The sequence below is a fragment of the Panulirus ornatus genome, chromosome 44 (assembly GCF_036320965.1).
Source record: "Panulirus ornatus isolate Po-2019 chromosome 44, ASM3632096v1, whole genome shotgun sequence".
NCBI classification, from domain to species: domain Eukaryota; kingdom Metazoa; phylum Arthropoda; class Malacostraca; order Decapoda; family Palinuridae; genus Panulirus; species Panulirus ornatus.
In genome coordinates, this window is record NC_092267.1 from 15658326 (window position 1) to 15681804 (window position 23479).

A 23479-nucleotide genomic window follows, 5' to 3' on the forward strand; every position below is an offset into this window, starting at 1 on the left:
TGCCAACCTCAGTATTACCGAGTCGCTTCACATAATCATTTTAGTTTAGGTTTAAATGGTATTTTCTGTGTACATACAGATGTGTCATAGAAAATGAACAATGGACGGTTGGGGGGTACTTAAACTTTTCTTTACATAGCTTTTGTTTTTTTAAATACATCATTTTGAATCGAACTCCATTTATAACAAATACATCAATTATCAAAAATAGACTAAGATTTGGTACAATCAAATATGGTTGTCACCTATATAGTTCCAATCTTGTAACACAACTCAAACTGCCTTTTGGTAACTACTTTATTGGCTGATTGGTCGTTTGTGGGTTTCGCCCTATTTAATGCCAGGGTCAATATTTCTCTTCCAGTGTGTATGACGATTATGTGGTCATGCACTCAGTCACTCTACCTTCCCCACCTTTAGTTATGTGTCGTGCAAGTCTGATTTATATACGACTCATGTCGAAAATGAGTCTTTCACTTTAGTATGTTATGTGATATCTATGTTTCTATATCATATCATATATATATATATATATATATATATATATATATATATATATATATATATATATATATATATATATATATATATATATAATATTAGCTCCTAATGAAATCAATCAATTAATCCCAACTTTTGAATGAGACTCTGATAGTTTGAAATGTTTTCAACATACTTTGTAAGTCTGGATCATGGCATATAGTAATACAATTAGGCTTTGATCCTATTAAATAGAGGGTTGATTTACGGGAAAGAACGTGATACTGGAGGCAACGCCATAGACGATTCTATGCCACATATAAATCCTTCTTTATCTTCAAGTGTTTCTTTTTTTTTTATTCTTTTAATATGACATCTTCAAAGCAAACACCTGATCCACACAAGCCACACTGCTCCTCCCCAGTCTGATGCTCTGTACATGGCAACACCCTCTCAAGCACAACTGTCCCACACAACTCACAATAATAATAATAACAATAATAATAATAATAATAATAATAATAATAATAATAATAATAATAATAACAATAATAATAATAATAATAATAGTAATAGTAATAATAATGATAATAATAATAATAATAATAATAATAATAATAATAATAATAATAATAATAGTAATAATAATAATAATAATAATAATAATAATAATAATAATAAGAAGAAGAAGAAGAAGAAGAAAAGAAGAGTGAATGTTGGGGTGACGAGGGTGGTGAGAGTAAATGAGCTTGAGAAGGAGACCTGTGTGAGGAAGTACCAGGAGAGACTGAGTACAGAATGGAAAAAGGTGAGAACAATGGAAGTAAGGGGAGTGGGGGAGGAATGGGATGTATTTAGGGAATCAGTGATGGATTGCGCAAAAGATGCTTGTGGCATGAGAAGAGTGGGAGGTGGGTTGATTAGAAAGGGTAGTGAGTGGTGGGATGAAGAAGTAAGAGTATTAGTGAAAGAGAAGAGAGAGGCATTTGGACGATTTTTGCAGGGAAAAAATGCAATTGAGTGGGAGATGTATAAAAGAAAGAGACAGGAGGTCAAGAGAAAGGTGCAAGAGGTGAAAAAAAGGGCAAATGAGAGATGGGGTGAGAGAGTATCATTAAATTTTAGGGAGAATAAAAAGATGTTCTGGAAGGAGGTAAATAAAGTGCGTAAGACAAGGGAGCAAATGGGAACTTCAGTGAAGGGCGCAAATGGGGAGGTGATAACAAGTAGTGGTGATGTGAGAAGGAGATGGAGTGAGTATTTCGAAGGTTTGTTGAATGTGTTTGATGATAGAGTGGCAGATATAGGGTGTTTTGGTCGAGGTGGTGTGCAAAGTGAGAGGGTTAGGGAAAATGATTTGGTAAACAGAGAAGAGGTAGTGAAAGCTTTGCGGAAGATGAAAGCCGGCAAGGCAGCAGGTTTGGATGGTATTGCAGTGGAATTTATTAAAAAAGGGGGTGACTGTATTGTTGACTGGTTGGTAAGGTTATTTAATGTATGTATGACTCATGGTGAGGTGCCTGAGGATTGGCGGAATGCGTGCATAGTGCCATTGTACAAAGGCAAAGGGGATAAGAGTGAGTGCTCAAATTACAGAGGTATAAGTTTGCTGAGTATTCCTGGTAAATTATATGGGAGGGTATTAATTGAGAGGGTGAAGGCATGTACAGAGCATCAGATTGGGGAAGAGCAGTGTGGTTTCAGAAGTGGTAGAGGATGTGTGGATCAGGTGTTTGCTTTGAAGAATGTATGTGAGAAATACTTAGAAAAGCAAATGGATTTGTATGTAGCATTTATGGATCTGGAGAAGGCATATGATAGAGTTGATAGAGATGCTCTGTGGAAGGTATTAAGAATATATGGTGTGGGAGGAAAGTTGTTAGAAGCAGTGAAAAGTTTTTATCGAGGATGTAAGGCATGTGTACGTGTAGGAAGAGAGAAAGTGATTGGTTCTCAGTGAATGTAGGTTTGCGGCAGGGGTGTGTGATGTCTCCATGGTTGTTTAATTTGTTTATGGATGGGGTTGTTAAGGAGGTAAATGCAAGAGTTTTGGAAAGAGGGGCAAGTATGAAGTCTGTTGGGGATGAGAGAGCTTGGGAAGTGAGTCAGTTGTTGTTCGCTGATGACACAGCGCTGGTGGCTGATTCATGTGTGAAACTGCAGAAGCTGGTGACTGAGTTTGGTAAAGTGTGTGGAAGAAGAAAGTTAAGAGTAAATGTGAATAAGAGCAAGGTTATTAGGTACAGTAGGGTTGAGGGTCAAGTCAATTGGGAGGTGAGTTTGAATGGAGAAAAACTGGAGGAAATGAAGTGTTTTAGATATCTGGGAGTGGATCTGGCAGCGGATGGAACCATGGAAGCGGAAGTGGATCATAGGGTGGGGGAGGGGGCGAAAATTCTGGGGGCCTTGAAGAATGTGTGGAAGTCGAGAACATTATCTCGGAAAGCAAAAATGGGTATGTTTGAAGGAATAGTGGTTCCAACAATGTTGTATGGTTGCGAGGCGTGGGCTATGGATAGAGTTGTGCGCAGGAGGATGGATGTGCTGGAAATGAGATGTTTGAGGACAATGTGTGGTGTGAGGTGGTTTGATCGAGTGAGTAACGTAAGGGTAAGAGAGATGTGTGGAAATAAAAAAAGCGTGGTTGAGAGAGCAGAAGAGGGTGTTTTGAAGTGGTTTGGGCACATGGAGAGGATGAGTGAGGAAAGATTGACCAAGAGGATATATGTGTCGGAGGTGGAGGGAACAAGGAGAAGAGGGAGACCAAATTGGAGGTGGAAAGATGGAGTGAAAAAGATTTTGTGTGATCGGGGCCTGAACATGCAGGAGGGTGAAAGGAAGGCAAGGAATAGAGTGAATTGGAGCGATGTGGTATACCGGGGCTGACGTGCTGTCAGTGGATTGAATCAAGGCATGTGAAGCGTCTGGGGTAAACCATGGAAAGCTGTGTAGGTATGTATATTTGCGTGTGTGGACGTATGTATATACATGTGTATGGGGGGGGGGGGGGTTGGGCCATTTCTTTCGTCTGTTTCCTTGCGCTACCTCGCAAACGCGGGAGACAGCGACAAAGTATAAAAAAAAAAAATAATAATAATAATAGTAATAATAATAATAATAGTAATAGTAATAATAATGATAATAATAATAATGATAATGATAATAATAATAATAATGATAATAGCAGTAGTAGTAGTAGCAGTAGTAGTAATAGTAGTAGTAGTGGTGAAAAGTCAAAACAGTGAAAAAAAAAATTAAGACAGCGGCTGCTGTATAGCAAAGTATAGAGGAACATAGACATGAATAGGAAGCCATCTAAATGCATTTATGTATCCATATAAAGATTTCTGAAGTAAGGTTGCCTAACTATCTCTACATTGAAGACAAATCTAGATTATTTACCAGAATATGTCTTCAAAAACGCAAATTAATCTCTGTTCTAGTGCACTTCATCGGGTGAAGTGTGTGATGGTAGCGAGGAGAGAGTGAACGAGGTAAAATCTATGAAGATAAAAGGAAAAACAAGAGAAGTCACTTTCTCTCCATAGACTTTTGAACCTTTTGTGGCGTATCATTCCTCAGAAGTGAGATGGGGGTGACTGGGACACCTGTTATGACCAACTGCTCTTAAACTAGTCCTCTCTCACTACACATGAACGCTGGGTTTACTTTTAAGTGTCTTAACGAGCTTTGATTCTAAGAAATGGCCGAGGGTTGTAACGACCAGAAAGTGCTTGTGTCTAGCTTGATGGTCGCTACAGGTCCATGGAAACTTATCTGTAAAGGTCATAATTTAAGGCAGCCATCAATGCTATGACCAAAGATCTTTCTTATCTTCTTTAGGCATATTCGCCACTTCCCCCGTCAGCGAGGTAGCGTCAAGAACAGACGAGACTGCACCGAAGAGGGAAATATCCTCACTTGGCCCCCGTTTCTGTTCCTTCTTATGGTATAGTAATACAGGAGGGGAGGATTTCCAGCCCCCCGGCTTCCTCCCCCTTTTAGTCGCCTTCTACGACACGCAGGGAATACGTGGCAAGTATTCTTTCTCTCCTACCCCCAGGGATAGACTCATTACACAAGAATGGTTGGCTTGTCTGGTTGGACATTGATGCTCGTTAACTGCTATGGTCGTTAAGGTGGTTAACGTCACGTGATAACCACCAGATGAACGAGCTACATCGTCACCTTCAGGTATTTCAGTTGATTGTAGCGCCACACTACAACCCTACCTTCGTTATAACAACACATGAAGTCGGTAATACGAATTTTCAATTTGATAATATATTCTATGAATCTATCGACTTTGATGAGTTTATTTAATTACGTAATATATTATAAAATACAGATTAAAATAATGGATGAGTTTATTTAATTACGTAATATATTAGAAAATACAGATAAAATAATGGATGAGTTTATTTAATTACGTAATATATTATAAAATACAGATAAAAATAATGGATGAGTTTATTTAATTACGTAATATATTAGAAAATACAGATAAAAATAATGGATGAGTCTGTTGAATTACGTAATATATTATAAAATACAGATTAAAATAATGGATGAGTTTATTTAATTACGTAATATATTATAAAATACAGATTAAAATAATGGTCATCACAAACTGTGAGGAACGTAGCCAACCTAACCAGTAAACTTAGAACTTCCTTAAAAGATAAATGATTATCATTGATCTGCTGGTCGCGTCTTGCTCAACGGATCAATCGTTGTCTTAGATAATTTAGATGAAAAAATGTATATAATTACTGGTTGCTATTAATATTCAAGTCACAGCATGGAACATGATGCCTATGTGTCTTTATCTTACTATGTTAATCTCTCTCTCTCTCTCTCTCTCTCTCTCTCTCTCTCTCTCTCTCTCTATCTCTATCTATCTATCTATCTATCTATCTATCTATCTATCTAGCTATCTTTCTATGTATCTATATATCTCTACACGGGTGAATTATATCTATATCTTTCTATGTATCTATTATCTCTACACGAGTGAATTATCTCTCTATCTTTCTATGTATCTATCTATCTCTACACGGGTGAATTATAGCTATATCTTTCTATGTATCTATCTATCTCTACACGGGTGAATTATCTCTCTATCTTCTATGTATCTATCTATCTCTACACGGGTGAATTATCTCTCTATCTTCTATGTATCTATCTATCTCTACGCGGGTGAATTATCTCTCTATCTTCTATGTATCTATCTATCTCTACACGGGTGAATTATCTCTCTATCTTCTATGTATCTATCTATCTCTACACGGGTGAATTATCTCTCTATCTTCTATGTATCTATCTATCTCTACACGGGTGAATTATCTCTCTATCTTCTATGTATCTATCTATCTCTACACGGGTGAATTAAAGCGAGATGATGAGTGGTTGAGAAGGTAATGTAATACGTCATGATGGACTGAGTAAAAGAATTATAATCATTCACTATGAGGAGGAGGGCGAGAGTGTGAGGATAAAAGCCTAATATTGAACATATCATCAGAGCAAGACTGTTGAAATATGTTCAAAATGATGTATGACTGATCTTCACTTATCTGATCACTGATCACTCATGTTCAAAATGATTTATGATTGATCGTCATTTATCTGTTCACTGATCACTGTTCACTCTTTAAATCAGTCAATCATAACGTAGTGGTTTATTATGCTGCCTTCTAAACTACTGATCTCTCCTTAGCCATGTTGCGGTAATACATATGAATTCATCAACCCGTGTCTCCTGCCTTCATCAAGTGAACAAAAAGGAATAATTGCATCGTCCTTCTGCATCACAAATCATGATGTGGCTAGGTTGCAACGCATAGTTTAGCCTTATTACTCATAGTTTATCCTTATTACTGAGCCTTATTACTCATATTTCATCCTTATTACTGAGCCTTATTGCTCATATTTTATCCTTAGCAATGTCTTCATAAAAGTGGCTAGGCTGCAGCTCATAATTTAGCCTTATTACTCATAGTTTATCCTTATTACTGAGCCTTATTACTCATATTTCATCCTTATTACTGTCTTCATAACAATAAGTGAAGGGATGCAAGTCTTTAGTGGTAGGACGCATGACATAATTCATGTTCATTCTAACTTCTGACATTCCTATGAAAACTTCGTTAAGAAGTATTCGTCCAGCGAAGACTCATGTAAACCAAATGATGTTCCTACTGTGTGAACCATGTAAACCAAGGGAAATGGCGCTGCAGTGGAAGCCATATTAATAAATTGATGGCATTCTTGTGGAGTCGTCATGTAAATCAACTTATGGCACAGGTGTGGGGGGGGGGGGCATGTAAACCAGCTGATGGCACAGGTGTGTGGGGGTGCCATGTAAACCAGTTGATGGCACAGGTGTGTGGGGAGCCATGTAAACCAGCTGATGGCACAGGTGTGGGGGGGTGCCATGTAAACCAGCTGATGGCACAGGTGTGGGGGGGAGCCATGTAAACCAGCTGATGACACAGGTGTGTGTGGGGAGCCATGTAAACCAGCTGATAGCACAGGTGTGTGTGTGTGTGGGAGGCATGTAAATAAATTGATGGCATTATCACAAGAAACATAAAATCACTTCAAATCTCAACATAACATCACAAATCATACTTTACCACAGTGCCTCCATATTGGACAAGAGCAGTATATTAAGAATAAACAATAAGGGGCTATAAGACGTGTATTCATATATACAAAAGATTTCTCTTACTAATTCCTAAGTACTTACAGTACTATGAAGAATGGCCATAAAATCCTGTCTTTTACACTTTTACTACCCAATTTTTGCATCTTTTTATCATTTTAGAGAACTAGAAATTATGATATATGGGAAATCATACGTCACTTTTGTTTGTGCTACATCCTCTATCTAAATATATCATCTAATAGCAAAGTTCAATCAGTGTTTCACATAAGTTTAAGAAAAATCCTCCAATCCAGGCAAGTGAAAAATATGACTTTCTCAAACTACATCTACACCAAAAATGATTCATTTTCTATATATATATACCAAAAATTATTCATTTTCTATATCTACAAATATTTTTCAAAACTAAAACTATCAGTAGGAAAATAATATTCCATAGAAGTTCCTTCTACAAATCGAAACCTTCAAAGAAATGGGTTTTGACCAAAAAAAATATATATACAAAAAACAGCTTACCTTCCACACTGCAACCTCGTGTAATCCATGGCCAGCCTTTTTTTTTTTTTTTCCAAAAGAAGGAACAGAGAAGGGGGCCAAGTGAGGATATTCCCTCAAAGGCCCAGTCCTCTGTTCTTAACGCTACCTCGCTAACGCGGGAAATGGCGAATAGTTTGAAAGAAAAGAAAGATCACTAATAGACCCCTTACCGTATGACGTAATACATAGTTGTGATCAACATGCGCACGCATCCTTAATTAGCATAAAAATGTCTAAACACATGTTGTCCTTGGAATTTTGATGCTATAAATTCGTATTGATTAATTAATCTATTAATCATGGAAAGATCAGCATATATTTTCATGGCTTTGATTAGAGACGTAATGGATTATTTAACGAGGACAAAATGGATGATTAAACGATGACCAAATGGCTGATTTAACGAAGACAAAATAGATTATCTAACGAAGACAAAATGGATGATTTAACGATGACAAAATGGATTATTTAACGAAGTTAACATTAAATAGTGGCGAGATACAGACGCATTTATGGTCTCATGGGGAAATCGCGTGGTATTACGAAGTTGCTTAATACAATATATATAATATATATATATATATATATATATATATATATATATATATGATGTGATTGTTGCACGACGGTGCACTTGGGAACTCATCGTGTTTCGTTTTCCCCGTGGACTCATAGGAATATATATATAAATATTCCATGTGTGGCGAGGTGGCGATGGGAATGAATAAAGGCAGACAGTGTGAATTGTGTGCATGGGTATATATGTATGTGTCTGTGTGTGTATATATATGTGTACATTGAGATGTATAGGTATATATATTTGCGTGTGTGGACGTGTATGTATATACATGTGTATGGGGATGGGTTGGGCCATTTTCTTTCGTCTGTTTCTTTGCACTACCTCGCAAACGCGGGAGACAGCGACAAAGCAAAATATAATAAAAATAAAAAAAAAATAGCAGGACTCTATATGAAAATATGTAAATTAACTGAGGCTCATGTGTGTGTGTGTGTGTGTGTGTGTGTGTGTGTGTGTGTGTGTGTGTTCATGACCAAAATACCTTCTACTCAAGCTAAGTATCAAAGTTAATTCTAGATCATCAAAAGTCTCTGAGGTGAGATTGACTAAAGCCATTTGGATTAGGCTGCCACAGAGTCTGATATATGACTGAGTCATGACGGAAAAGATCTATATAGCCATGTTGGTCATGGCTGTCCACGTGGTCAATGTCTGCCATGGCTATATCTTTTTTTCGACTGGGAGTTCCTCTATTGGGTCGAGCGGCATCGATTTATGATTTGCTATTTTCTGCAGCCAACAGCATAGCAGATAGGAGGCATATTTTTCTTGGGCAAAACTGGATGGGATAAGTTTCTAGTTTATTAATGGACAAATTAGGACGATGATAAACATGGAGGGTTGACTGTTAACAATGTTTCGCCTCACACATGCGCGCGCGACAGTTTGCTCTGTCCTTGACCGTACACACTGGCAAGGGGTCTACATATAGATTCTTTCTGGAGATAATCTATAGATAGATATATATCTATATCCACTATATCCACTAGAATATCTTTTTCAAGTCACTTTTCACCTGGAGGAGAAATACCGCTGAAGAGGGTCCCAGGTGGCCACGCCTTCTTGCAGGTCTCGGCCAATAACCTTCCATTATGCAGGCAAGATGGCTGTGCAATGTTTACATTATCAGCCAATCACAGCCCTAGATTCCATAGATTGAAAAAAAAAAAGTGTGACCCCCACAAATCCGAGGAATTTATTTAAAAAGCATTTACATAAACCCCCGCGTGGTTTAAGTTGCAGGCGTTGCAACCTTTGCAGTATGGCGGGTTTTCTGGTTCCAGAAACTCATGCGGGGGGACGAAGGGATCTTAAAGGTTAACTGCTTCGAGATGGCCAACAATTTCTTCTTCCTAAGCATCTACCCAATTTTGAATACCTAAGCATTTTTAGTCATTTCTTTTTTAAATCTTTGGTTTTCCAGACCTGTTGTATCCGACTATCTCCAAATCCTAAGGCTTAGGAATTGGTATTTTATTCTATACTTAATTTTGTTTCCCTTCATCCTTAAAGTTAAGCTACACTTTTTATATCTGTTCAATAATCTCTCAGTGATTTACAGTAGTTTTCCTATGAGTTTAAATACTTATTATAAGATATATTATTCATATTTAGGATTTTATGTGAATTGTGAAATATTTTGTTACGCTTATGCCGCACGCGAGGACCACAGGAGACCATACCAGATATCAATAGATTCAAATGTAAAGTGTCAAAAGATTTAGGATGGAAGTATAAGCGAAAATATCTATTACCAAAATTGATTAGTAATTTATTTTCCTCTTCTCCCTTCTATTTTTTGAAGATACTGAATAATATCAACTTCCCATAACTTAATCTATCAGATGATCTGCGATTAAAAACAATATCACGAATTCAATGTTCGTGACTTAGGTAATGCCTTAAAATTCCTTTTAATATAAATTGTTTAAATCATTAGAGTTTGAAAAGGCTAAATGTATTTACTTTATAAAACTAGGGATCTACAAGTGACTATTCATTTATTCTATTAATATTTGATACAAAAGCTTGCAAATCTATTGATCTGAAGTAAAGAAAGATACCTTAAAAGCATGACAAGGCTATTTTAACGAGAAAAAATATATTTTTAAATTCAATATATCATTCCTCGTAGATATGTGCTCCAAATATAATAAAAATCAAAGAAAAGTCGTCCATAGTTTTATACCTATTCTAAAAGAGATAAATCAGATAATACAAATAATACATAAAAATACAAACTGAATCGCAGAGTGTTCCAATATTTTCAGGCAGGTGAAACTAACAAATGTACGTTATGGTATTAGAAATTTAGTGTCGTTCATGTGCATATTACACAGACCATTGTGTAATATCATAGTGTACTTCAGGTGCTTATGCAAATGGAGATATGAGACGCGAAAATTTTGTGAAGAGATAACTGTACCTAAATGACGACAGTCCTAACATTGCTGGTCATCTGTCAAATGGTGGCAGGGAGTCGGTAGTAAGATGCAAAAATTAACGCCATATACTGGCCTGCATGAGGACTGGGCAAGATGGGGGGATGTGTAGGCACAGCCAGGGAAGGCTCGGCCTCAAGCCGCACGTCATCTGGCGAGAGATCTACTTCACTTCGAGGTATGTGGACCCACGACCTCCCATCCCCCGACATGTTTCAGTATCTCTCATTATCTTATCCTTCAGGTGATTTCAGGAATAGATATATTGTATCAGGAGAATAGTGTGCCGTCCCCCCTTTTTTTTCTTGTGGATATAGTGAAACATGAAGAGTCCTAGGGTGTGGAGATGTAGTTATCCTGCTGTTAGACTTACGATAGATAATAACCTTAATGTGACCCGCCATCTGTAGGAGTATTTAGAATTTAATACATTAGTCGTTAATTTGCCTATGAGTCGGCAACATTGTCTGGGGTTGCAGTGAGGTAGTTTTGGGTAACCTTCAGGTGGGCTAGGGTAACCTTCAGGTGGGCTAGGACAACCTTCAGGTGAGCTACGACAACCTTCAGGTGGGCTAGGGTAACCTTCAGGTGGGCTAGGGCAACCTTCAGGTGGTCTAGGACAACCTTCAGGTGGGCTAGGGTAACCTTCAGGTGGTCTAGGACAACCTTCAGGTGGGCTAGGACAACCTCCAGGTGGGCTAGGGCAACCTTGGTGGTCTAGGGCGACCTTCAGGTGGGCTAGGACAACCTTCAGGTGGGCTAGGACAACCTTCAGGTGGGCTAGGGCAACCTTCAGGTGGGCTAGGGCAACCTTCAGGTGGGCTAGGACAACCTTCAGGTGGGCTAGGGCAACCTTCAGGTGGGCTAGGGCAACCCTCAGGTGGGCTAGGACAACCTTCAGGTGGGCTAGGGCAACCTTCAGGTGGGCTAGGACAACCTTCAGGTGGGCTAGGGCAACCTTCAGGTGGGCTAGGACAACCTTCAGGTGGGCTAGGGCAACCTTCAGGTGGGCTAGGGCAACCCTCAGGTGGGCTAGGGTAACGGTTAGGTGGACTGAGGCAACCTCCAGGTGGGCTAAGGCCACGTCGAGGTGGTTTAGGGCAACGTTGAGGTAGGCATGGGTAATGTTAAGGCAAGCCACAATAAGGTGGAGGTGGGTTCAGGGTTAGGGGCTTCGGAGGCAAGATTTCTTGCAGTTGGAATGTTAGTTAGATTGATCAGTGTAGCTTTTTATTGCCCCAAATCTGAAGGTGGCAACAGGTATGTTTTCGTGTGACCCTAATAGATTTATTGCGACATGTGATAGATTACCAGTTTTGCGAATTGTTAGAACTAGCGTTGGATATCATGCAGTATTGTTTTCCAGTGGTAGTGTGATGTTAGGGAATAGAACGATAACTATGTAGTATGATTAGGAACATTACATTCTGTTCTTCAACACTGCATTGTGCCATCATTGTGGCTCTGGACATTGTCCAGTCCTCCAAACCATGAACTGTAATGCCCAAATTTGATTTTCCAGCTTATATATATTTCCACCTCTTAAAGATCACTAGCAACGTAACAGCACAACTGGAAAAAATATTGTATATCACGGTCATTCTTTGGTCTTTGAACAAATTAATTACGTCATCATGGTAGGAAGGAAGATTAATGTAGCAACTATTGTGCTCAGTTTTACAGTAAGCAACAATTTATTTTTCACTCTTGTACATATTTTTTTCGAATATAAGGTAATTTATTTTTTTCATGTTCCTGATGTTATGTCTGTGAGTGATCAGTAAACACATGAATGATGTGTGAAATAAGGACATTTTGCATACTTCAATATATGTAAGTGATAGGGTAGAGTCATCAAGCGCACAGTATGTGTACACATATGTAAAATAGAATTTCATCTACAAAGACCCTATAATCATCACATATTTAAATGAATTCCTGTAATGAGGATGTGCGCCACCAGCCAGGGTCTGCCTCTGTCAATTTTTCTTCTTCCTTCACTGACATAGAGAACTGTATACTACTTTTTCAGGGACTCTTCATTGGTAAATGAAGTAAAGATGTTTTGGAAGGGTAGATAAAAAATCGCACAGGAGAGGACACATTAGTGACTTTGCATTATAAAAGCTCATGTAGAAGCTAGTGAAATGCTTATAAAGAATCAGAAAGACTGTATGAGAACCTTGCTTATTCTTCTTAACAATTGAGATTTTTCTGAAGTTTCAGTGTTCTTGTCAGCAATACTAGACACACCCATGATTAAGAATCATGCTAATTACAGACACACATTAGAGCTTAAATAACATACTGACCTGCTGTTTGTGCCATCGCCCAGCTTCCCAACAAGCAGACAGTCCATATGGTCTCCCGCAGCAAAGCATATGAATGATGGTACTGCTGATAGCCATTATAAATCTCAGTTGATATGGGATGTTAAGTGTTATAGTTTATGTTGATTTGTTACATGTGTTTACCTTAATTTTACGACAACCCAAATTTTTGCTAGTATTGATAACCCTCACCATCGTCACGTTTGATATCAAGTCTCTTTCGTTAAACACAACACTGCCACTGCAGAACAAAGTCATTCAGTGTCCTAAACTAATTTGGATGCATGCCTTGATAGGTAATAAAATCTTTCTATCCATCTATCTATCTATCTATCTAAATCTCTGACACCTGTTCCCTCTGGAACTCCCATCAAGGCATGGCCACAGCAAAAGAGTCTCCATTATCGCTGTCCTAAAATGCCTCCTTCACATACACCACTCCATGCAATCTTCCACCATTTCTCTCCTTCTAGTACTCCTCCACGCTATTTGCTCATGTGACAAGTGGTGTTGCTCTTACACCAACCCCTTTAATTGTACACTCTCCCAGTCTTGCATTCTTTCCACATGCCCAAACCACCTCAGAATATTACATTTCACCAATTCTACCACTCCACAATTCAATCACTTTTCATTCCCTACCATACCACATCTCTCTTTCATTTCTTTCTTCATTCCCTCTAGTAACACCACATGCTCCTCTCAAATAGCTCATTTCCACAGCCTGGAGTCTTGACCTCTGTGACTTATTCCGTGTCCATGCTTTGGCTGCATAGGTCAGGTTTGGGAGGACTGTGTTGTCCCTAAATCCGCTTTTCACTTCCATACTTACACCTCTACCCTTCATTATTCTATTAAGGGACCCAGTAACTTTTCTGTCCTGTACTGATCTCTCCCTTATCTCTCCTTCTATATCACCAAACTTACCGAAGACAGCTCCTAAATATAAACTTAATTTCTCTCACTTCTTTTGGTCTTTCTCCCCCAGTATCCATTTTCACTCTATATGGTTTTACAAAATCTATACTTTCACACATTTCCTTTCAAACACCATTACTTTACTTTTACTTGCATTTATCTTTAGTCTTTTACACTTACATAAAACACACAACCTTCTGCATCCCCTCTTCACTCTCAGCAAACAACACAGTATCATCCGCAAGCAGGCTTGCCACTATCCACCATATCTCTGACACACTCCATCTCTGCACCCCTTTTCCCTCATTTTGCTTTCATCTCGATATCTGTAAATGCAGGAATGTCAGTACAAAATGAAAATTAATTTAAGAATAAAGTGAAGATATAGGATTATGAACTAATCAGTAAAACACTGCTAGCCCCATCCATGCCAATTTGCCTGGAAAATAACCACTGCTCTTTAACTTACGACATACACAAATCACAGCAAAATTGTTAGCTAATGGTAAAGTAGTGCTAATGCCATGCTGTAACTTTGGATATTGAGTGATTTTATTTTTCTGTGGTGTTGTAGTTTTAGGTCATGGAATAAAAGTTGCCATGTGTAATATTAGGCAGTATGTGTTAGTGTGATGTTAAATAGGTTGATGCAAGTGAGTATTATAAAGATCAATGAAAATACAAGCTTCATTTACATGAGATTATGCAATATGTGTATCAGAAATTGACAGATCTTTTGAGAATTTAACTTAACCTCTCAGAGCAGCCAAAGTTACCTTTTTGTTTTATATTTTGGAAGATAAGTGATTCATATGGTCACCACTTGCAACTTATAGTCGGGCATTAACTTTCAGTTGACACAGTAACCCACAACAGCTTGTAAATGCCAACCATGATATTATCATTCTTTTGAAATATGGTATGAAAAATTAATTTTAACAGTATATAAAGGTTTGTTGAGGTCTTTGTAGATTCTATTGATTTCTTTCGTGTGTTTCACCTACTTTTACGCAAAGTTTTTTCCAGTCTTCAAAACCTTTACTTAGTAATGTCGTGGAGTGAAGTGTGGTGATTTACCAATTTAACTATGGGTCAAAACTACTTTTTATGGTTGTATAGTTGTAGGGAATGGCAGTTGTGTGATGCACAGGATTACATTATAAATATACAATACTTAGGCAATAGCAGTGAAGATTATGTATGTTAAGGAAGATGAGGGGTACATTGATATTGATATAGGTGAAACACTTGTATGAAAATGTAAAGGACCTATGCAAACCTCCATAGCAACCATAACTCATAAGCATTGATTAACTACACTTTCCTTGATATTCATAACCCTCACCACTATCACCTTTGTTAAATAATGCAGAATAGAAAAGCAAATTAAGAAAGCACATGATATGATTAATAGAGATGCATTATGGAAGGTCATAAGAATATACAATACGGGAGGAAAGCTGCCAGAAGCAGAGAAGTTTTTATCAAGGATGTAAAGCATGTGTGCAGGTAGAAAGAGAGGATATTGAATGGTTCCAAGTGAAGGCTAGTCTGCAGTAGTTTTTAATGTCACCATGGATTTTTTATTTGTTTATGGATGGGGTGGTGAGGAGTTGAATGTGAGTCTTGGAGAGAGGAGCTAGTTTGCTGTTTGTGGGGATGAGGGGGGGGGGTCCAGGAAGTGAGTCATTTGTTGTTGACTGATGATACAGCACTTGTGGCAGATTCGAGTGAGAAACTGCAGAAGTTTGTGACTGAGTTTAGAAAGGAGGAAGTTGAGTTTGCAGGGTTAAAGGACAGGGTAGTTTGAATGGAGAAAACTTGGGAGGAAGTGAAGTGTTTTACATATGTGGATTGGACATAGCAGTGAATGGAACCATGGAAGCAGAAATGATTCATAGGGTGGGTAAGGGGGAGAAGATTCTGGGAGCGCTGAGGAATGTTTGGAAAGAGAGAACATTATCTGTGAAGGCAAAAATGGGTATGTTTGAGGGTATAGTAGGTCCAACCTGCATAATATTACATGGATGCAAGGCATGGGCTATAGACAAAGCTGTGCGTATGAGGGTGGATGTGTTGGAAAATAAATGTTTGAGGACAGTATGTGATGTGAAGTGGTTTGATTAAGTAGTGAAAGAGAAAGAGAAAGGTGTGGTAATATAAAAGAGTTTGATAGAGAGAGCTGAAAAGGGTTTGCTGAAATGGTTTGGAGATATGGAGAGAATGAGTGAGGAAAGGTTGACAAAGAGGGTATATGTGTCAGAAGTGGAGGGAACAAGGAAAATGAAGAGACCAAATTGGAGATGGGAGGATGGATTGAAAAAGATTTTGAGCAATCAGGGCCTGAACATGCAGGGGGGTGAAAGACTTGCAGGGGGTAGTGAATAGGCACGATGTGGTATAATGGGGTTGATGTGCTATCATTAAGCTAAACCAGGGCCTGAGAAGCATCCGGAGTAAACCATGGAAATTCTGTAGGGCCTGGCAGAAGCCACCTTTCTTTCTTTGTTGCTGATGCTACCTCTTTATCTATCAATATCTATCTACCTATATATCTCAAGATAGATAGATAGTGCTACCTAACTAACACAGGAATGGAAATCAGGTATGAAAAAAAGAAAAATTATATAATGCTTTCAATTAGACTCTGCAGCTTCTGTTTTATTCTCAGTCATTTCATTATCTTTGCTAAAGAAAATCACTTTATATCCAAAGCTAGTTTTGATGCATAACAAACTGGTAATATGGCTAGAATATGACATGATGCTTCATATCATGCTTTGCCAATCTGATTCTGATTTTTTTTTTTTTTTTTGTAAAGTACTACACTACCATTACAAAACAAAATTAGTACCAAAACTATTTGCCAAGTGTGGTGGAAATACTACTTTTTCTTGATAATGATGAAATTTAAGTGAAGCATATATTTTTATTCTAATTATAGATAAGATGATAGTGGGGAGGGCTATGAAGCTCAAGACTATGTGGGGTTAATTACCATGATAGTAGGTGAATCATCCATAAAGATAAATGGAACCTGTGAAAACCAAACCTGATATCCCCTAGCCTGTCATTTACCTAAGGTTTTAGTATTTTAGTTAAAATATATGAAATTTATTTTCATGTATAGCCAAAACTCTTCATAGTTCTGATGTTTTACCTGCTTTTGCTGCCAGTTTTGTGTGTCAGCTGAACGTGAATGCACGAAACAGCCAGCAATCAGATATAAAGAGCAACCACACATTATGGTATTATCAGTGGCATTAGAAATAAGGTATAAGAAGTTAGGTGAGGTTTTCATATGTTCTCTAAGTGTTTCAGCCACTATTATGTATCCTGAAGCAGTCTCCCAGAAGTAAAACTCTGTCAGCAATTGAAAATCAATGAAATATAAGCCACATAAAACTTTTTTATAAGAAACTTATCGAGTGAAATTTTGGAAATGTTTAGTCATCTTCAACAGGAAACAACAAAACCATGAAATCCTCAATGGAAGATGAAATTGTTTTGTCATAGCTTGCTTTACATATCATCTCCGTAGGTGGAACCTAACAGTGTCATTATGCTGGACTCTGCTAGTTTAATTTAGTGATGATTCATTGTCATTACATTCCTCATTCTAACGTATTTGTCTTTTTTCTTTATTTCCAAGATCTTTTCTTCTATGTCTTGAAAAGGTCAATAATAAGGTACTAAAGTGAGATAAAGTAGATACGGTGAATATGTTACTCTTATGATAAGAATACAAAAATGATATGAATGATGTCTCCACATTTTATAGGATCAAAGTTAAAGGCGAGATCACTTGTAGCATCATTCGGTGATGTGGAGTAGAATCCCTCAAGTTGGGCAAGCAGAAGGAAATTGTGTAATTAAAAATGAAACAGAAAACTTAGCTTATGAAAGTGTCAGTACTGTAAAGGCACCTCACCTAGCTTTGTGGAGCGTTTAGATTTTTGGTTTGGAGTTGAATTTTTTTTTCCAGTAACTTATTATTGCCATGGAGAGGTATGATATCATTTGCACATGGAAAATAGTAGAAGTCGTGATCCCAGTCAACATTCAACAGCAGTTCCCCATTCGCATTGCAGGCACAAGAGACTGTAAAATATTACACTTTGAATCGGAAGGCATCACAGGTACAAAAAGAGAAAACACTTTGAACTAGATGATTTTTACAGCAGCATTTGATCTGAATTTTAAAGTATATAATTTCTCCACCTTAGACATACTCTTTTATTTTACATTTGCTCAAATCCATTGGCAGCATTGTTGATCTTAAAAATGAATACCATTTTATGAGAAAAATGTTAGAATTTAGAATTTAGCATACTTATTGACTGTATTCTACAGTTGAAGCAAAATATTGTGTAAGCAATATCCAAGGGAAGAAGTAAATAACAAATATTTACAGTAAAGTGGCAAATTTTTTGACATCAGGTGGTACATCAATAGGAAAGAATGTTCCCCTGCGGCATGAGAGGATCAGATGGAAGTCAGACATGCCCCTGACGGAAGGTCAGATACGGAGCAAGCGAGATGAGTTCTGGGACACAGCTCCTGCCTTTGAGGGTCGTCGGGAGATATGGGATGCTCTAAAAGCAGCAGCTTTAGCCGTTGAGAATCATGACTATGACTTGGCACAAGCAATTATTGATGGAGCAAATATAACACTTCCTAATGGTGAGTATCAACATTATATGGGATGTTTTAAGGGCATGGATTTTTATTTGCTCCTCATTACTGTTGTAGATGGATACTCATAGGTGTGTGGGTAGATGTATGGAAGTTTTGTGCGTGAATGAATGCATTATCGATTTTTATGGCATCAGTCCTAAAAGAGCATGGCTGTATTTTCTTTGTCATGGAAAAGATATGTGTATATGACCTGTATCTCTGGTTTGATCTGAGATTTTTGTACAGTTCATGTTTAGTTAAGTTGTAAGAATACAGGGTGGAAAAAGGAAAGTATGTATATGTTTATTGAGCAACTAGGTTATTTATTCATATACCCTTTTTGATAAGGTATGTGATATATAATCACATAAGATGATCTATGAACACAATAAAGGTTGAAGTACACCAAAATTTATGAAAGTATGAGAGACATGTTTATTTTTTTGTGCTCACAGAAGGCAAAGGAGGTGTAACACAGATTAGTGTTGATGGCAGTGACATTATGACTGGTTTTAGGTAATACTGCAATTACAAAGTCACTTTGGTTGGGTTGTATCCAAGTCAGTGGACATAAGGAGTACAATCTTGTTGAAGAACTTCTTGCTACAAAGGAGTTCAGCATTAACTTGATTGGAGCATGTTCTCTCTGCTGCAAATGACTCATAAGAGGGATCCTGGGGTTACATAATTGATTCAGAACAGATATGTTTTTTTATGTTAGCTGTGACAGCATGGGCACCTAAGTACCTTGCTCAAGACTATCTTATTAACAATATGTATGTATGCCCTAGCTCAGGCCAGGTACCCATTTACCAAGTAGTCCCTTGATGAGGTTTAACAGCTAGGTTGATTGTAAACTGATCGCCACAACCAGGATTCAAACCCGTGCACTTGACTGTGGGTGGCCTGTGAATGCATCACGATCAACGATGGTACCCGATACACTGCTAAGATAGTGGTTGGTACTCTAAAAAGTAGAGAGATTCTTCCAGATTAGGGGACTGGTCAGTATTCATTCATATTTTTCAGTAATGTACAAGGATGAGTAGTGCGTTACTCATGACAGCTAGAAAATGGATGTGAGCGAGTAGGGTCTTTTCTTCATCTCTTTCTGGCACTCTGTTGTTAACACAGGAAACAGTGAATTAGTATGAAAAAATACAAAGATTAATGAAAGTGTTGAAAGACATGGGGACACAGTTGTCATTAGATACATTATGATAAATGCTAGAGGATGCTATGAATGTGATTCTTTCCAGAGCAGCTACTAGAGCTATACTGAGGTTTGATATATCCCTTTGGAGAATACTTCTTATCTCTCTTAAGGGGCTCTTTCATTCTCCTTCCTCCTTGACAGAGCTCACTTACACACATTTTACCATATCAGTTTGCTTAGTTTCACATTTCACATGGAATCTCTCTCCCACAGCATTACTTGATCTCTCTTACATAGGTTCAATTTTTGGGTTTTGCTTTTGAGTGTTGTATGTTTAAGTGCCTCCACCTGTGAGTTGGTCACAAGCATGCATCACAGCCAGTGCATCCCATAGATATTGTATGAGCACTGGCATCTTGTTGATTGCCCAGATCAATGTCTGCTAGACTGTGGAACTTGTTACATCCTTATGTTTTACCAGATTCCTACAATCTGTCTTCCTTTGAAAGCCTGGTTTGCCTTTCCTGGAAGAATGATTATCACTTTCCTCCCATGAGGCCCAGCTATGATGCATGTATATATGGTTGAATTAGTGTCCTTTTGTTGGAAAAAGAGTACTGGCCTTGATAAATGCATTATTTCCATGAATGTTTTGAAAGTTGCAAGTGAACTAATGTGCAGGGGAAGTCATCATTTATTTTCGTAGTGCTATGACCAATCAGCATGGTAGGTCGTGCATTATTTCAGAGTTGCACTCTTAAGTCATGCATTATTTCAGAAATGCACTCTTACCTTTACTTAAGATCGAGACTAGAGAATCACTTGTGTTATTTCTACCATTTTCATGTACTCTGTTGTGGTGTATTGGGGTTGTTAGCTGTTGGATTGTATTGGGGCTGCAGTGACTTATGTAATTTTTACAAGTTTTCAAATAGTATGACTAGTGTGGGGTCATTTTACCTTGGGTTATGTGACTTTGGCTGGGTAAGGATGCCTTTGGCCATGCGCTACACCACATCTCCCACACTCTCATCCAAGGCCAACTGCAACTAACAGGCAACATGTCCCTGGATGTCTAACAAGTTAATAATCTGTGAAGTACAGGAGAATGTGAAGCCCTGCTTTCTACTGGTCTGCAATGTTAAACTGGTCTGCAATGTTAATCAAACTGATTCCTGAGATGAGATTCCCAAGGATTCTGTTAACCATGCTTTTCTAAGCCATGTGTGCCTAGTATGTTAGGATGCCACTCTTAATTCAAGCATAAAAATTGAAGGGGAAGGCTCACCACAGTTTGCCATTCTTTTCGCCATTCTTCCCTCTTGTCTGCAAGTATCACAGGAAGAACTCTGTCGGAGGCAGTGCATTTTTTCCATTTCATAAACCATTGTGGCAGAAACAGCTCTAGTTAGCTGGGATCCTTCCTTTCGGCAGAGCCTAGGTGGGAACACCAAGAAAAGTAGATGAGTCAGTCGTAACACCTCTCAGTGCATCAGTGTAGATGGCTTCATGCACAAATGCATTTATCAGTCTAGAGCTTGTCTATGCTCTTGAAAGTTTTTAGTAGCATGGAGCATTTAGCAAGTTTTCATCTCTGCATATCAGGGACATCACCCCAGACTTCACCTCTTTAGATAGTCTGTTAATTTTCATCTGAGCAGTCTTGAAGAAGTCTCATTCTTACACAGAAAGTTGCACACAAATATCCAGACCCCTCAAAACAAAGGTCAGCATAGATCCACAAATCCCACCTCACTTGACCCCATACAGGGCTTGGCACAACTGCCTCTTTGGGAATGCCTGTGTTATTATTCCAGTTAGAGGTGACATGTCCCAGACTTCTCTCATCAACATATTCAGTAAACACCAGAGGGCTGGTAATGCAATCCCTGTTCCCAACCGATGTATGAATTTTTGCCAACATGGTAACAAATCCAGTGTTCCCAGACTCCCAAGTATGATAGCCTTAATTAGCAGTATAGCAGTAAGATGGAAGATGACAGCATCATTTTACACAATAAGATTTGATATTGGTTCGGACACTTTGATCCCCAGGTGAATTATCAAGGCTAAAGCTCTTTGAAAGAAGCACCTAGTAGAACCCTGCCACTCTTTAACTGTGATATCAATAATTTTAGGGCATTCACATCCTTACCATCTAGATTCAGAGAGGACATTCATATCCTAACCGTCTTGATGCAGAGGTGACATCCTTATCCTTACCATCTTTGTTCAGAGGTGGTTTCACAAGTTAGGGAAACGGTTGAGCCTTATATGAGTGTAATCATCAAGAACTCTATGACCAAATTTTTGAAATTTCCTAGGCTAAGCTATGATGTTTGGGAGGTTAGATGTACAGTATTGAATGTATTTTTGACTAACAGTATTTTCACCTTAACGACGGGTTTATCTGAATGTAACCCCATCATGAGTTGAAGAGCATGTGTATATATATATATATATATATATGATACAGCGCTGGTGGCTGATTCATGTGAGAAACTGCAGAAGCTGGTGACTGAGTTTGGTAAAGTGTGTGAAAGAAGAAAGTTAAGAGTAAATGTGAATAAGAGCAAGGTTATTAGGTACAGTAGGGTTGAGGGTCAAGTCAATTGGGAGGTGAGTTTGAATGGAGAAAAACTGGAGGAAGTGAAGTGTTTTAGATATCTGGGAGTGGATCTGGCAGCGGGTGGAACCATGGAAGCGGAAGTGGATCATAGGGTGGGGGAGGGGGCAAAAATTCTGGGAGCCTTGAAGAATGTGTGGAAGTCGAGAACATTATCTCGGAAAGCAAAAATGGGTATGTTTGAAGGAATAGTGGTTCCAACAATGTTGTATGGTTGCGAGGCATGGGCTATGGATAGAGTTGTGCGCAGGAGGATGGATGTGCTGGAAATGAGATGTTTGAGGACAATGTGTGGTGTGAGGTGGTTTGATCGAGTAAGTAACGTAAGGGTAAGAGAGATGTGTGGAAATAAAAAGAGCGTGGTTGAGAGAGCAGAAGAGGGTGTTTTGAAATGGTTTGGGCACATGGAGAGAATGAGTGAGGAAAGATTGACCAAGAGGATATATGTGTCGGAGGTGGAGGGAACGAGGAGAAGAGGGAGACCAAATTGGAGGTGGAAAGATGGAGTGAAAAAGATTTTGTGTGATCGGGGCCTGAACATGCAGGAGGGTGAAAGGAGGGCAAGGAATAGAGTGAATTGGAGCGATGTGGTATACAGGGGTTGACGTGCTGTCAGTGGATTGAATCAAGGCATGTGAAGCGTCTGGGGTAAACCATGGAAAGCTGTGTAGGTATGTATATTTGCGTGTGTGGACGTGTGTATGTACATGTGTATGGGGGGGGGGTTGGGCCATTTCTTTCGTCTGTTTCCTTGGGCTACCTCGCAAACGCGGGAGACAGCGACAAAGTATAAAAAAAAAAAAAAAATATATATATATATATATATATATATATATATATATATATATATATATATATATATATATTGTTTATTATTTTTTATACCTGATCACTGTTTCCTGCATCAGCAAGGTAGTGCCAGGAAGCAGACAAAGAACAACCCATCCACTCATACACACACATATATATATACATAAATGCACATATCTATTATTTTTTATTAAACTTGATCACTGTTTCCCGCATCAGCGAGGTAGTGCCAGAAACAAATGAAGAATGGACCG

The 23479-nt window shown here is 38.3% G+C and overlaps 1 protein-coding gene across 3 annotated transcripts in view; it reads left to right on the forward strand.

Moving 5' to 3' along the window:
* The first annotated feature begins 10514 nt into the window (after window positions 1-10514).
* Window positions 10515-23479, forward strand: part of LOC139762779 (ubiquitin domain-containing protein 1) — a 37031-nt gene continuing 24066 nt past the window's right edge. Inside the window, exons 1-2 of one of the 3 annotated variants that reach the window (XM_071687921.1) lie at window positions 10515-10886; window positions 18397-18639. In XM_071687921.1, the coding sequence (XP_071544022.1) occupies window positions 10805-10886; window positions 18397-18639 (325 nt within the window). In that variant the 5' untranslated portion in view covers window positions 10515-10804. The remainder of the gene's footprint in view (window positions 10887-18396; window positions 18640-23479) is intronic. The other 2 variants (XM_071687922.1, XM_071687923.1) reach the window with 2 other exon arrangements.